The sequence below is a fragment of the Metopolophium dirhodum genome, chromosome 5, assembly GCF_019925205.1.
Source record: "Metopolophium dirhodum isolate CAU chromosome 5, ASM1992520v1, whole genome shotgun sequence".
Taxonomy (NCBI): Eukaryota; Metazoa; Arthropoda; class Insecta; order Hemiptera; family Aphididae; genus Metopolophium; species Metopolophium dirhodum.
Genome location: NC_083564.1, coordinates 32,986,652 through 33,004,817, shown reverse-complemented (window position 1 = coordinate 33,004,817; position 18,166 = coordinate 32,986,652). Strand labels below are relative to the sequence as shown.

At 29.8% G+C, this 18,166-nt stretch overlaps 1 protein-coding gene across 2 annotated transcripts in view; it reads left to right on the top strand.

Moving 5' to 3' along the window:
- The first annotated feature begins 215 nt into the window (after nt 1-215).
- LOC132944134 (guanylate cyclase 32E-like) overlaps nt 216-18,166 on the top strand; it is an 82,671-nt gene continuing 64,720 nt past the window's right edge. Inside the window, exons 1-2 of one of the 2 annotated variants that reach the window (XM_061013316.1) lie at nt 216-1,208; nt 16,780-17,008. In XM_061013316.1, the coding sequence (XP_060869299.1) occupies nt 16,816-17,008 (193 nt within the window). In that variant the 5' untranslated portion in view covers nt 216-1,208; nt 16,780-16,815. Of the gene's footprint in view, nt 1,209-8,261; nt 8,372-16,779; nt 17,009-18,166 lie in introns of those variants that run through there. The other variant, XM_061013317.1, reaches the window with a different exon arrangement.

Below are 18,166 nucleotides of genomic sequence, written 5' to 3'. Positions count from 1 at the left end.
CTTGTTATATACTTATATATATATATATATCTGAATAAAGGACATCGCGTATAATACGGACCCCCCGCGGGGCTATTTAGCGCCGACAAAAACGCCGAATGGACTTAAACTCTTGCGGGCGGGGCGGATCGGAGTCGCCGCCGAAAGCTCCTCCCCGCGTGTAGCGTTTCCCGCGGTTTTCGTTTTCGTCGCGGCGCGGCGAGTCTGCAGTTTGCCGCGGTCGTCGGTGCAACTCCACAACAGTTACTGCTGCAGCTGCTGCACTCCCGCTCAGACGGCTGCTGCAGTCCGTCACATCGTGTATGATTCACTCGGACCGTATATAAATTGTTATAATATCATATTACGTCGTATCATCAACTCCACCGCAACACGCGATATAATGATATTTTAGCTAGGCTGCAGCAGTTGTAACTATCCGTGTGATATTATATTATTATAATAACGGCAATTTAATATTATCTAGAGGTACACGTGCAATAAAACAATAATAATAAATCTCGGTTCGGTCGCGCGTGCCAACGGTATAATAATATTAATAAGTGGCGACGGACGGACGGCTCGTATCTTTTTTTCTCTTTCGCGACGCACTTTCACCGCGCTTGAATTCGCCTACCGAGTTGTTTACCGTCGTCGTCGTCGTCGTCGTCGTTGTCGGCAGCGGCAGCTCACTCGCGTGTCACTCGCGGTCCACTCCGTATAGTCGGCAGCCGCACAGTTGCACGCGACTGGCCGCCGGTTGCGCGCGCTCATAATAAAATAATATAATATAATATAGTTATTATATTATTTCCGGACACGCGTCCGTCACACATCGTAAATCGTTAAATCGCACACTACGCCATTTTCATATTTTATCCTTCGCGATATTACACCTATAGGTTTTATTTTACGTTTCGTCACGGTTTTTGATTTTGCGGCGTTCCGTTCGCGATCTGTTCGGTCTCGTGTGAGAGGGGGGTCCACGCGCGCGAAAGGGTCCCATCGTATTATAATAATATATAGTAATTGGGTTTTGTTTCAATTTCACTGTTTTCCGTTTTATTTCCGACGACGATTACAACCGAGTGTACATTTTTAACGAACAAAAAAAAATTTAAAAAAATTACCTCGTCGGATGTATAATATCCGAACGAAATGACAACGGCCGCCACCTGCAACGCAACCACCGGGACATACCGGCAGAGGTCTACGTTTGTACGGAGCAGGTAAAAAAAAACATTTATACATTATATAGGTACTTAATACATTATGATATACAGGTATTTACCACAACCGACACTACCGATATTACTGTCCACGATATCCCAAAGTATATGATATAATTTAGACTATATAGACTATACAATATTCGTTTATACACCTCACGGATTTCATAAAATTATCGTAATCCACATCTGTACTATTATATCACGTAGTTAAATCCAATAATAAACCTATACCGTTTAAATTGTATTATGTAAATGAAAAAAAAAAATTAAATAATACGTATATAAGTCCATACCTATATAATATAATATACAATTTTGTCCCTTATGCGCAAGGAGAAAATAAATTTTATTTTAGATTCCAAGTGAAGTGATGAACTTATTGGTTTATACAATGATGACGATGTGCATATAGTGTTTATATAATAATTATGATTTGTGTTAAATTTATATTTTTGCTGTCACGTCACTGAGATAAGTAATTATGCTTCAATTAAAACTTTGAGAGTGGTTTCTGATGGAAAATTGGATACCAAATAAGTTGGTACTTTAATTTTGACGAATTTGGAATATATTGTAAACCAAAAACGGCAAAAACGATGATTTTATAAAATATTAATTGTGGGGACCAGATACATTACCTAACTATTGCGTAAATTATTATTTTCTAATTTCTTTACACTATACAATTTTCAAAATATTTAGACTGATTTTACAAACTATTTTTACATATCTACTATGAACCTATTCACCCCGTTCTACCGTATATTGTCAGATATAATAGAATTAGTATTGACTATTGACTTATAAGTTGATAATAATATTAATAATATTAGGCTCGCGATGTTTTTGGCAAAAATAAGTTCAACATACCGCGTACTACTAGTATATAAGTATAAATTACTTATCTAGTTTAATATAATTAATAAATTATTAAAAATCATTAGAAACAACACTTCCCACGCCTCTGAAACGGTCTGTCACCGCTCAGAATCGTTTTTCGTATATACAACGATTTACCATTGAATTCAAAATTTAACACAACATACATAGCGACTTATTCAACGACGAGTTACACACGACATAATATATACTATACAGCAGAATGTCTTCCCCGCTTTTTATTGTTATATGTGTTTTACGATTACGTATAAGTGAAACAACGCGTGTCAACGCTATTAACAGACGACCAACACGGACGAAAACGTAAAATCGACATCACGCCGTGTTATTATTTTTATATGCGTATTATATATTGGCGGAGTATCGAGAAAATGTGACGGGATATAAAATTTTATGGTACGAAAAAATCCCGATGATAGCCAACCAAGTCGTTATAAATGCCGATAAAAAAAAAAAATTGCCCCAAACCGCTTTGATGAAAGATAATGCGTATAGATATTATATTATATATAATACTGCTACAGTGTATAGATGATTGACGCGTTTGTATTCTTATTTTGTGGATGTTTCTCTTATATTGTAACATTTGTAACTATATAGAGTTTTCGTTTCAAACTATATTATTTGTTAAATTTTTGGTGTGATATTATAATTTAAAAAAAAAATCTTTAACCGTCGTTTAACCGTTAATTTTTTTTCTTTTTAATCCATCCATATCTTTTGGGTAAAAATTATCATGTAAACTATTTCAATAATAAAAAGCAGGTAAGTGGATGTCGTTCTTTTGTACAGTAGGTTACAAGTGGGACAATGTAAAATGGATTGTATTAAACTTGAATTCAATGGTATAATATCATTGTATAAGAAAAACGATTCTTAGCGGAGACGGTTTATCAGTCTGGATTTTTTAAATTTTTTTTATTTATTATAGCTTTTAAGTAGAATTAATATTATAATATTATAATTTTTTATTCGTTGCTATGGTGATAAACAAATTGTTAGAAATTAAAATCCCATTTTAAGCGGTTTTTCGTAATTTGTCAGTAGTTTTTCCCGTGGCATTACATAACTATCGAAAATCGAGAAAAGACCTGTCTAAAGTACCATCTTGATCCAATTTGCTAAACGATAAGGTACTATATGTTGAAATCGAAGCACTCGATCTGATAAAAATTTTGTATACAGGATAAAAAAAAAAAAATAAACACCATTGTAAAACCACTATCTTCCTCGCTCCGCTCAGAATCTAAAATAATTTTATCAAATCTATAGGTATACAGTATTTACATATTATATTCGACAACTGTGTAGGTGCGTAAACGAGTTAAATTGTAATTATCTTAGGGGGATAAATTGTCTATAAATAGTTAACACTTATAAAAGCTTAATACCAAACTCATATGGGCGTGTCTTATTATAAACTTATATAATCGAAAACACAATAAGATAGTACCTTTATTTACTATTTATGCAGAATCGTCAAATACGTAATAAACTCAAAATACATTCCATTTATAGTTATACAAATTATTGAATGACACTGATTAATAATAATTCTACAACAATATTACATTGAGATGACTTATAATAGGTAATAAAAAAAGGGGTTCTTTGGAAAATTCTCCGTACATTTAATACGTTTTAGAAATGTCACTCATATTACGTATTAACGAAATTTTATTTCTAAAGTGGTTATTTTTTGGCTGTTTAATTAATGCAGAGATTTAGGTAACGCAGTCGTAAGTGATCTATCATAATTTTCGCGATCTACATCGGTGTAGTGTTGTAAGCGATCTTCCAAAACAAATACGTATAAATTATTAATGTAAACATTATTAAATATTAATTTATGAAAAAGAATGTTACATAAAATATTATTATAAAAAAAACCCATTGTACATTATGTAGATCGCTTACGACACAGTTACCGAGTTTTGGCCAACTTATATTTAATTAATGAATTTGAAATTGTGTATTCTGAAATTCGTTCTAACCTTATCTATATGATAGACTTGGTATAAAGTCGAACATTTTAAAATTACATTTTGACAAGTACTGTATAATTCTAAATAGTTGAAATGTCTATAGCATTTGTAGTTGTAAAATGTAATATAATATACAATAATAATTATTATTCATAAGTCCGGAGTCCCTACTCCAGACCGCGTTGCCTTGACCTAATATAAATAGATATCACTGCCAAATATATTTTACTGTTATTCGAAATTTAAACATTTTATAACGTACTTTGTTTTCTTAATGTGACAATACTCTGACTAAATACAACTGTCAACTTAGTATAAATAGGTGTTAAAAATGTGAATCATATTACTAATACACTTAGGTTTAGTTATATTATATGTCACTTCAATAAATAATTATTATAACAAGACGTATTTAACATATTTATTCCAACACATTTGCAAACTTTGAACTACATTATAGGTACATTGTACATTATACGTATCTATGAACTTTTTTTATACAGTAGTTAATAATTTATATTCTGAAATAATTTTATAATTATACAATAATCGTTACTAACATTATTTCTTTTTAGAGAAAAACTGTGAACATAACTAGATAATAATATAATAATGACTCCGTTACTACATACCTATAACCTAATTGCATACATATTAATATCAGTCGTATAACAGCACTGATTAAATATATCAGCTGTATACACATAAAATAAATACAATTTATTTGTAATAAGCAGATTTATTTATGTTAATTTCAAATGTTTTTTTTATTAGAATTATATAAATATATAATATTATGTTAATACGGAAAGGTAAAAATTAAAAAAATTAATAAAAATTACTTTTACATTTATTTAAAAAAGAACTAACAAATGTTACAATTTTTATAAATTTCATGGCTATAAGTTAAGTTTCTTCTTTAAATAAAAATCCGTTAAAAAATCAACTAAAAAAACGTAAACAAATTTACAAATCTGAGATCTTGATTTAATATCATTGTATTCTTAGTTTTTGTTGTACCTACATTCCTATTTACAATGTAAATTGCTGCTTGTACTTGATCAACATAATTTATACAATTATATAATATATTAGGAAAACCAAATCAATGAAACCAATAGTTAAATTTGTTAGGTATTTGTGTGTTCTCTCATCTGTGAATAATGGTATTCCACTCACTCAATATTTAAATTAAAGCCTAAAGGTGTCGGTTATAAAGGTTTTTTATTTTTGCTAGATTGAGAAAATTTGGATACATAACGTATGGAATGTCAATTTAGTTTGGACTTGTTGAAATAAAAATAAATATTTTATTAAATTATGAACAATGTGATAGATTTGATGATATATCATTAGTATGCAAATTTTGATTTTGTGTTTCATCGTTTCATGAAAGTCTTTATTCTAAATTTCTAAATAATTTTAATAATATTTTGTCATTTGCAAATTATAGTGAATCACACTAATGTTGGCTGTTATTTATTCCATTGCTCGTCCTGGCTTGCAGTTTACTAAAATTAGTGGCTTGCCTGATCAAAATTAAAAAAAAAACATGGCCTGCCGTTTATTTATGACTTTGGACGGAGCAAAAATACTTTTTAAGAAAATCATAAAAGTAAAAAAAAAGTAAAAATAAAAAGCTATTAAATGCTTGATATATTATTTTGAATATTCATTATTTTAAATAATTTTATTTAGCTATAATAAAACAGATAATGATCTTAGACACTTGAATACTGGTATTGCGTTTAATGTATTTAAAATAACGTGTTGCGGTTGTAGTAGTAGGCAATTATTAAATATTTTTATCACCTTTAACTCAATGAAGCTTGGTTTCTAAAACTTAACGATATATTATATTTTTTTTTATTTAATTGAAGTTAGAGTTTTGACTCTCTCAAAAAGTCTATAAAGGTGTGTAAGTTATTTAAATTATACATAATGATTAAAATATAATATATTTTTATACCTATTCAAAAATATATAATATGTATCCATATATTAGTTTAGCTTTATAAAATGTATAAATAATACGATCAGTATCATTTTTTTGGGTGAATTGTTTTGTCAATATATTCGCATATAAGTACAATTTTAAATCTACCAGTAATTACTTTTCCGTAGAGACATGATACTAGATTTTTGAAATTGATTCCTTACTAAAATACAACAAAATTAGTCCGATTTGATCCGATTAGATCTGATTGAGTTTGTATTAAGTATTTAAGTAGCTAAAATGTAATTTCAAATAGTATGTTTTATAGCCACATTCCGCTGCTTGTAGCCTATAGTGATGATGTATAATATTTTATGGGTACCATATCTGTATTCTGTAGCACAACATTACCTGGTTTAACACCATCCAATTTGATATTGTGTACCTATGTCCTATATTCCACACTGTGATAAATAACATATTTATATAATTTATAAAAATATAAAAAATATAAAGGCCAAATACCCATTAATAATTATGTAATGTATTAAATAACCAAAACGTATATAAGTTAATTTTGTTAACTATATGAATTATTGGGCACTGACACTAGCATAATCCATAATTATTATAGATTATATATTTATGATATCATCAACCTTTGTTATAAAATAAAATAAATCCAAACTCATAAACAAAGCTTTTTCATATAATCGTAGTCTGTATGAAATATTGATATTAAATATATTGATATTGTGGGTTTACACGTTCAGTTTTATATGTGCAAACTGGCTGTTCCACCGAATACTTACACATACACCAAATACATGTTTACACGTTTTAATATCATCTTCATTTGTTCCAACCACAGTTTTGTTTTCAGGCAGCGACAGAACTCGTACTAGTCATTTGTACAACTCACATTTTTGTCCAAGTAACCTTTATAATATATATTAATTTTCATAATTTCATCTGTCACAAACTCAATGCATGTCTACCGAAACACCAATCTGTGTAACGAAAATTCGCTTGAAATAGCAACTCCATCATTGCCATTTTTGAATCGTTTTTATGTTTCCAATTTTTTCTTAGGTACCTACTTAAAATTATTACCACTTATAATTTATAAAAGAATCATTATCTAGTTATCTAAGTAGGTAGTTATATAAAAGTGTGCCTGTTAGTATCTTTGTAAATATTAGTATTACAATATTATATTATTATCTTAGTTTAAGCATTTATTTCGTATAGTTTAGTTTTATTGGAGCCATGTTATGATGTCTCATACGTTTTTAGTTTTTATAACTGAAGTATAATTCCATTGGAAATTTAATAAAACAAAATAGAAAATTTGAAAATATAATAAATGGAAAAATACATTTTATAGTTTTTCATCAGTTTTATTGTATATAATCAAAATAAGTGTATCATATACTACCCAAAAATCTGGTGACAAGCAATAGTTTTAAATGTATAAAAAAAAATATTAACAATTTATATTGTAAAAATATTTTATATTTATTTCGCGCAACATAAAAAAAAAAACTATTAAATTCCATAAAACAAATACATTTATCATTCCAATATCTTTACACAAGATTTCTTACCGAACAGAAGTGTGTACCTCCAACCACTATCGTGTGCGCGCTAAAACATAAACAGGTAAATATTGTATTGGTGTAAGAAAAAACTTCTTTTACGATTGTTACGCGCATTTTCTTCATTGTGTCGGAGGCTTTCTATACGTAGGTAGGTATATTATCGCCGTCGTCCGGGTCACACGTATAATATTGTGTATTGTATTATATTCGATTTCGAAACGGTTGAAGAAAATAAAAATAATAATGAATCAGTTTATAATTTTCATTTGTTCGACGAATAAGACGCGAGACCGACGTGTGCGCGGTTATTGCCGTCATCGAAACATATTCAAAACCAGTGGAATTTTGGCACTCAGTATAATATTAGGTATATTGAAACTGCAGCATGCCAAGCTTTTTTTTTAAATATTTTTTTATTATATTGTATTATTGTAATGAACATAATATGCGTTTTGTGTTGCCCATTATTTTGTTATAGGATTAAAAAAAAAATTATATTATTTAATTATTTTACTATTTACTGCAGGATGATGTTTCTGTGGAAACCCACTCTTTTGCAATAATTGCGCAATAAACGATAATATACGGACGTGCGTGTCTGTGCGCTGCTGCATCAGTGGCGTCTCTTCAATAATACGTCGAGTATCACTGCAGCAGCGATCGTCGTCGATGTGAAAGTTCACCGGATTTTCAGTGATATTTATTTATTTTTTCGCGTGCATATTTATTCTCTCGCCGGTGCGTATTCTCTCTCTCTCTCTCTCTCTCTCTCTATATATATATATATATATATATATTTATTACCTATATTATATTATGTTTATTATATTATGCTGATAAAAGCGCGTGGGACTAGTATATAATAATAATAATAATAATAATAATATATATGTTGCCACCACATCGGTCGTATTCGCGCGCGTTTTAATTTTCCAATCGTTTCAGTGCACCACTTACAATATGTGTTTTATATTATATTATAAAATATGCGTATGTCGTATATCTGCAGTGGTTTGTGTGATTAGGCGACGGCCCGTTATTCGACATTATATATTATTATTTCATTATTACATATTACCTGTGCATAATATACCTACGCGCTACGCGACGGCGACGATGTCGCTGCGGAGACATTATGGATATTTTACGATTTCGAATACACTTCATCATACAAGCCCAAAGGGTATTATTTTATCACTATATCCATTCATTTTCCAGGTATAAATTTAAGTTTTCAATAATATTTTTTATCGTTATACAAACGAAGTTTGAAGTTTTCATAAAAACATATATTATTCAAAAATGTTCTAATAACTTAAAATCATGTAAAAAAAATATTATTTTCAAATACATAAAAGTACCGAGAAAACGAATATAATATAGTGATTAAAGAATCCCCCTACATACATAATATATTATATACATATCGAGGATATCAACATACTTATTATTATTTTTTTTTTTTTTCAATGCGGGCGCCCCCTTGAACATGTTACTGAATATAATAACAATTGTTTTAACAGCACAACATATTATGTTTATCGTGAAAATAATTAGAAAAACGAATGAGGCTTTTCCCGCGCGTAGGTTTAGGTAAACGTATTCTAGGTCAACGTACATGTCGATAACACGCGTATAATATATTACATTATGTGTGTACTATATACATTGATATAAATATAAATATATACATACAGTAGTACAATATGTATTATGTATATTTTATTATTCGCCTGCACTACATCTCCAATACGGGTTTCGGTGTGTCAATTTTTTTAGGTCAATCGCCAATGTTGTTTGCGGACTCGCGATAAGGACGACGCCACCACCGCCGTTATCACGGTACTATAATATATAAGTTTTTTCAAAAGAAAAAACAACTATAGCCGTTTAGAGTGTGTTATTTCATATCTATATATATATTATATTCAGAAAAACAGAGATCGAGGTAGAGAGAGAGAGAGAGATAGACAGACAGATAAAACATAGAGATGATAAAAAAAATGTTTTTCAAAGTAACTCCCGCGCGTTCGTTCATATATAATATGACAAAATAATATAATATAGATTTATCACCAGTTATTATAATATTATTCGTCGTTTTGATAATAGTATATACAGGGTGATTAATCAAGCACGCTCATCCCCATTATTTTCTTCAATAATGAATTTATTCAAATTCTGATTTTTGGATTTTTGGATATTTTAAATATACAGTAGTCAATCGATAATTCGAAATTCAGGGGACAGAGTTAAAAATTCGATTTATAGAGGTTTTCGATTTACCGAGTGTTCCAATAATCAAAGGAAAACAAATTAATTCGAATTAAAGAAAGGTGAGAAATTGTATGTATATATTACATTTATTTATTATACATACATAATATTATTATATTTTACAATTATTAATTGACATTTATTTATTATATTATTATATTTTACATTTTAAAGAAATCTGTTATTTTTTTTTTGTGATAAATTGCTGGCCACAATCTGGTCCATAGCGTTGTCTAACTTACTGATAGCATTGAAAATTGCATCGCATTTGTTTTCGTCCATTTCAGATGGCTCAAAATATTGACGTAGTCCTGACATATAAGATTTTGCTTCTTTAAATAGATTGTACTTAATCTTTATAATCTGTACATACATATGAACTTACATATAATCGCGTTTAAGGAAATTTGAATTATAGAGGTTCGTGGAAAAAATTCGAATTGTAGAGTGTGTCCCACCGACAGACATTTTGAATTATCGAGGGCACCGGAATACATGTATTTTCTTCTAATTATAGAGCTTTTCTCAGGGGACTCAGCGTTTAGTTCGATTTATGGAGTTTTTTGAATTATCGAGTGATTACTGTACTTTATATGAGACCATATTTTATAAGTCTTGAGATTTTTTGTGCTAAGTGTCCTGATGCGATACAAACTTCTGTTTTTCAAATAAGAACCTCGTCCCTTTTTTACTGTAAATTATTTAGTGGACATTTTTTTTTTAAATTTTTATATAGGTACCTTATTTGAAAATCGAACCAGCAGTTTCTGAGTTATTAATATGTTTATATCCCTTAAATAATGTTTTATAAAAATATAAAATATATGTAAAATTGAATCTAATATATAATAATATATAAGATACTTAGACCAATTCTATAAATTATAAATGTTGATAGATTAATATAAATCACTAAAATGTTCAAATCACAATAGCCTAAATATCTTCCAAACCCATTATCATGGACCTCATATTCTTAATACACAAAGCAAAAGAACTCCAAAACTACTCTTTAAAATTTTGGCTCTGATACGTAACATTTTTTAGGAAAATTATCCGGTAGTTAATTTTTAGTAGAAAAGGAGGGAGTTGTCATTTGAAAAACATAAGTTTATAAAGCGGTGCCATAAATCTCGAGAATTTGAAAATATGATCTTCGAGTTTATTTAAAATATCCAAAAATGAGATTTTGAATACTTAACTACATAATTGAAGAAAAAAAAGGGTGAGCATGCTTGGCGAATCACCCTGTATACTTGGGCAAAGTTCGCCGGGATTCCGGGGATATATGATAGGATGCTGCCGTGGAGTTTATGACTGATTATTAGGATTTACGTACGCAATGATTCTAGTTGATTAACCACCACATCTATGGTAGATCAAAATATTAACTAACTATCCCCCCCCCCCCCCCCCCCCCCCCAATGTATTACATGCAGCTCCATCGCTTATCAGTGTTATATATTTATTAAATTAATCACCGTACACATTGTTTCCGAACACTCAAACACGTGTCGTACGTGATATTAAGTACGTACCTATTATATTTATATTGTTTACATATATATAATATATATATTTGTTGGCAAAACAAGTGTCGGATTAGCGTTTACGGAACATTTCTAACAATTTACATACGCATGTGGTCTGTATAACTGAAAGACGGTATAAAACAGATATTTTTGAGAAATAAATCAATATTTACTTATATTGCAGAGTGTTATTAGCTGATAAATGTTAATAATTATTACGCTATGATATAATCGGTCAGAATTTCTTTATTAATTATAGATAGGTAATAATAATATGTATACTAATGATTGTAATAATATTATATATTTATATTCAATGGTAGAATTTATTGATTTTGCGCCGCGCTTATTATTTAATATTAAAGGTTATCGACCTTTTTATCGCACTGTGTCGTATTCATAATATATTATACTGATGAAAATATAATCTAGCCACTCAAATTTTGACGGATTGTCAGGTCCACGGAGCGTCCGTTTATTTTAATTTACCTAATTATTATTATAATAATGTTCATCCGTCCAGGAGACATAATATATTTTTGGCAAACACAAACGTACCTAAGTAATTATCTTTATCTCGCCATAATTTTTTTGGAGGAAAGTGTACGCCGTTGACGCATTTAAATTATTCTCCGCCGTTATTATTAATAGAATTTCTACACGGTCGGTTTAACATTAATACATAATTTACTTTACGAATTTTTTTTTAATTTTTCTTATTTAACACGAACACTAATGAGCATCGTGTTTGATTATTATTGTTCAACGCAGGAACTATTGTTTCTGTATTCTTTAAAAACATTCTATTTCTTTAACATTAATTATTATTACTATGATATTTTATATATTTGTAATTATATAGATTAATTTCGTTATGAGCTTATAAAATATTGTATTAGGTACGATGTAAGATTAATGAGTGTGGTTTTTTCTTTTACTATCTCCAGACATTGATTGATTATTTTATACTTTATAGTTTTTGCAAACTAATTTTCAATAACTGTGCTTTTGCTATAAAATGAAAATAATATACAATATTGATGTTGTACAGTAGAATTTTTTTTTTTATCAAGCTAAAGTAATTTATTATGCGATATTGCGATTAGAAACTAATTATGTTTTATTTGATCTATTATAATAATCATTGGAGATCACTAAAGTAATTCTTGGAAAGCGATTTGTTTCATTCGGTTTGAAAATACATGTCTTCAACATAAGGGGATTGTTGATAAATTTATTTGTTGGGGCTGCAGAAAAGCCTGGGCTTTATGTTTTCATAAGTTTTATTATATACTTGAATTTTACTAAAATGTGCATTGTATTAAATACATTTGAATGAACTGGCTTGGATATATTTCAACGCATATAAACGTATAATGGTATTTACGTACACATTAAGGTAAAATTATATATTACTTAGGTACCTATATAGTTATATAATATAGTATATTTCATGAACATTTATAAATATACTACATCTTACAGGTCTTCATATTTATAATAACTAATAAGTACTGCAGTGTGAGGTTTTTTTTTTTGGGGGGGGGGGGGGTGGCTATGTTTAGGAGTGTATAATTTTCACCCTTAGATCCACCAATGGTCTTGAATTAGAAAGTGTATTAGAAAGTGTATTTATAACTGTACAACCTATACAAGAGGTTATTAAAAAGTTTTGTCATAACTTTTTAAAATTAATACAAAAACATAAAAGATATTTAAATTGGTAAAACTGCAGTTTTACGTGCGTGTTATGAAACAACAGTCTAGTCTTTAGTACCTATGTATAATTGTAATTCCAGGTAAACTATTTAGGTAATTGCAACTTAATTTTTTATAGACTTAAGGATAAAAAAAAGCTATAATCACTTCATAATATTTAAACGATTTTATCAAAAAGACTTGCAGTTAATAATAATATTATTAGCATACAAATTCAATTTTGTTGTTGCAAGTAGTTATGTCAAATGTTTTCGTGGTAAATTTTATCGATTGGCATCATATTATATTAAATAAAACGATAACCCTCTTATAGTATTCTACTGCCTTTAAAGGAAAATAAAACCATCCGAGACACTAAATGGGAAAATACCCTATTTGACATTCCGGAGATTACTTACCTTTGAAAAAAATCACGTTTATATCGACTGCACATGAATATTGGCATATATACCGTGTTATGTTTTTTTTCTCCCCGTTTTGACATATGCGTTCGCCCCGAACACGCCCCTGGTGTACACCGTGTGCATATGTATGTGGAAGTGAAGCCAATAATAAATCGGGGTACGCCGCAGAATAGATATTAAATTCCTCTATATAGCCCCTGTCGTAGAAAACTACTACCGCCGCCGTCTTCATACTATGTTTTGCCTCTATATATAATATATATACCTGGTATATATATTATATACATACCATATTACTACACTACATATATATAGTGCGTGAGGAGACTTGGTCGCCGGGATTCATGCGTTAACCCCTCCACCCATCTATTCGCCACTCCTCGACACGTCACGGACATTTCCCGGCTTACTAATCCTCCGGCGGGTCACGTGGACCCCGTTTTCCCCTGTGGTCCCTGTGGGTATTCACGTATATACACCTCCTAATATATCAAGACCCTCATATATATATGTAGGTCGGTTAATAGTTATTGTTGTTCCGACACGACTTGCGAAGAATTATATATTTTTTGTCGGACTTAGGCTATAATATTATATAGCTGCGCGCTCGATAGAGGTACAAAAGCGGCCTAGCTGATTGACGAGGCGGATTTGTCGGAAATTAAATAGTACATGCTGCGTGTACTATTGTGTGTAATATTATATATATATTTATGTATATTTTATAACTCCGTGTGGGGGTTTTTCCACGTGATGAGTTTTCCGACTGTGATAATAGTTTCAACTGCTTAACGGCGATGTTGTCCGCGATGGCTCTAGAATAGGTACTATATACGTAGCACTGCACGAAATATGTCTAGGAAGATCGTGTTTGTCATATTTTTGTTTTCTTTTAAACTAAAATAACAGCTCTGATAAATAAATATTGATATTAAGAAAGGTTTTGGATTTTTTTTTAAACATATAGTAAGACGTTGGATAATTTTAAGTGCACGTGGTTTAATATTTTAATTAAAATCACGAACAAGAAAAACAAATTGATCGCGTCACTATACGCTTATTATATAATAGATACCACCAAGTTTCGTGGACTTAAATGTAGAACGTATTACTTTAACAGTTTGTTTCAAATGGTAAATTATATATTATACCAGTAACGTATTATTGTCAATAGGTAATTTAAGTTATATTAACAGATTCATTTGAATAATTTGATTATATACGCAGATTAAACTAAAATGTCTTAATGTCCATTAGATCATTAAAAATATTATTCCATTAACAAATTTAAATAATAGTTTTCATAAAAAATAATTGCTTAATTCAAAATATTAACTGCACAGCTATATAATAAAATTATAATATAAAGTGATCATTATATAAACACAACCCAAACTTACCGAAACACTATATATTATATAGTAATAGGAAGTGTATAACTGAGTCAAAAGCTCAAGACTCATAATATTTCTTTTTTTTGCGAATTTTATAATTTTAATTAACTTTAGTAAGTTTGATTAGGTAATTACCAAACTAATAGGTAACTAACACTGTTATATTAAACTTTTAGCTCTAACAGAATAACATTAAAACTGTTTTCAAAGATTGGAGTTATAATCTAAATATCTAATAGATATTAGTTAGGTATAATGTTGTATACTGTCTATAACCCCAAGCATATTCCATACTATAATTATTATTTTGTAATATTATAAAGTTTTATTTAAATTTGACAGAAATTATTGAAGTGAACTTATATAAAAATCAAATTTACTGAATAGAGTTTTGTTTTATTTTATATTTTGTAGACATATTATTCAGTATGTAAACATCTATATGAGTTATAATATAACTAAGTGAAAGTAGTTGCAGCTATTGTAAAGCATGCTATATTGTTTTAACAGCAAAATTATTTATTATAAAGTATTCAAAATGAATATATTCATTAAGTGTTTTGTTATAACCATTTGATAGCAATTGTTGAAAGTATTATATGGGTGTTTGATTATACCTACTTACCTAAATTAAGTATTCACTTTGTTTGTGTAATCGAATTTTTAAAGAGAACACAATTTTAATTATCTACCTCTATAATAACCAATTAATATAATATTGTAATTTAAAAAGTAATGGTTTGTTTCTATCAACTATTGGATCAACAAACAACATAATATAGGGTATATTATACAGCTAGTAATGGCATTTAAATACTTAAGTTAAACCGGGAAAACACATTTAATATGAACGCTGGACAGCAGGATACTTTATAATTAAAATAACGTTAATTTTATCCAAACTCAATCATTTTATTAAATATAAAATCAGTCGATCATCAACTCGAAGGACAATAATATCCTACGTATCTGATGATTCGGCGGGATGCTTATATTAACCGCTCGTATTGACAAAAAAAACTATCGGTTCAATAAATTAAATAGAAACGACAGTTTTCTAATGGAGCCTGAAACTAGTTTTGATATCCTCCGCGTGTTATGTTAGTGGGGAGACATATTGTGATATTCCTTAAAAGGAAATATTTAAAAGACGAACGGTATATTCTTTGTATTATACAAAAAGCACGCGGGCACTGAAGAAACTATGCTGATTTTTAAATCAATGGTTGCGTGGGAATTTTTATTTTTTATTCAAAACCAATATTATCGTTTATAATATTCATGAACACCATACAAGTCTTTTATGTTCTAACGCGTCCCCGCTAATGTCTTACCACACTGTGGATTAAGAACAAGGGCTTACAATGAATCTTTAAGTTTGTTCAATAATAATAATAACTTATATTACCCGCTATGCGGAAATATTTCAGCAACATAAAACGTTGCATTCGTTGCGGCTACTAAACAAGAATTGTCTTGACTGTGTTTTATGTGAGTACTAATAATTGCGCTAGAAATAATGATATAAAACGGGTACTCGAGAATATTAAATGTTGAACGATTGCTATTATTATTATTATCGTCGTCCGTCTTCATTTGTTTTTAAAATATACCTATTATACGTCTCAATGTCTCATACGTCACCATACATTTCGAGAGTGTTTAAACTGTTTTTTTTTACAATAAACCACGGGCGAGACCGTATATTCTTCGGCTTGGCCGATTAACCTAATGCACTCGTTAAATAATAGAATTATGATGTCGGACACCTGTTAAAATGTGTTACTAATGACGCGGGACGAATATTTGCCAAATTGCAGGTTTGTCGGCGGCTGAATACGTATAGTCAACGGGTCATGTTTTGGCCGACCGTGTTGGCGTTGTTGCAGTTGGCCGCGGATGGACGGACGGACGAATTCGTTCTCGGCTACTTGACAGGCTCGAGGAGACGACCCGGCGACATCGGTTACTCGAAACCCGGTCGCACGATCAGCGGTGCAATATCGTTGGCCGTCGAGGAGATAAACTCGGGATCATTTAAGGACAAAGGTACGATATAAATGTTATTTATTGACCTATTGTTGAAAAATATATAAAAAAAACTGTAAATATAATAACAAACCTTTCAATGTTTTCGGGGTTCAACCCTGCAGAAAATCGCGGCTCCTCCACGATAACTTTTATATATTATCTATACGTTATGTTCGAAAAATATTATTCTGCAATCTGACGTAGGTAATTGCATGAATAAAAACCCGTTCCGTTCGCCAATTCATCGACTTCCATCAACGGTTCCTCGTAACGTACCCTTCAAGCTGCGCACAAATGTCGATCGTCGAACACCGTTTCTATCGAGACTCGTTAGTGTACCTATTAATAATTCATAGAAATTGTATCAAATTGCTTTTTTTTTAATATCCGTGGATAACTCTTTGTCGTTTTTCTAAGTTAAGTGTAAGTAGTTACAGAAATGTATAGGTACAGTTAATTTTAAATGTCACATTGTGTTTTTCAACAAAATTATAGTATACGTCCGTCAGTCAACGTCGCGTTGTTTTTTTTTATTTTAACGAGTGACGCACATCCGGGACGAATCCGTGGAAAATTAGCATTGCAATTTTATCTTGTTATTTACATTTTTTTTTTATCAAAATTAATATACTTCAACTGTTTTTAAATTCCACTCGTCTGATTGAAAATAAATGAGTTATACAATCCAAAAGTACTATGCTATAAATATAATACGCATTTGGTGTAGTATCTACAAGTTCAAGAACCTACATATTATAATATTAAGTTTAACATTTTTAAGCAAATGCCAACTTGGAAGTTTAATCAATAGACGACACACACGTATACATGTTATGGTTTTAATTTTAGATTTGCATATAATCAAACATAACGTTATTTACCTTCAATTTGTCACGCCCATGAGTACAAATGAAGACATTTTAATTAATGCTGGAAACTAAATTTCATTAATTATTCATTTTAGAAGAACATAATAATATTTTGATTGATTAAAGTTGTATAAAATATAAATTGTTTTATGCTTGTGTAATTGAACATAATATTATTTAAACGACCACGGCATAATTTATTATTAGATAACTTGTTGGATGAATAATTAAAAAACAAATAATCATAACTATATTATATTATGTATGTTTTCGTATCCGGTTACTTGATTTGTTTGGATAAAACAAT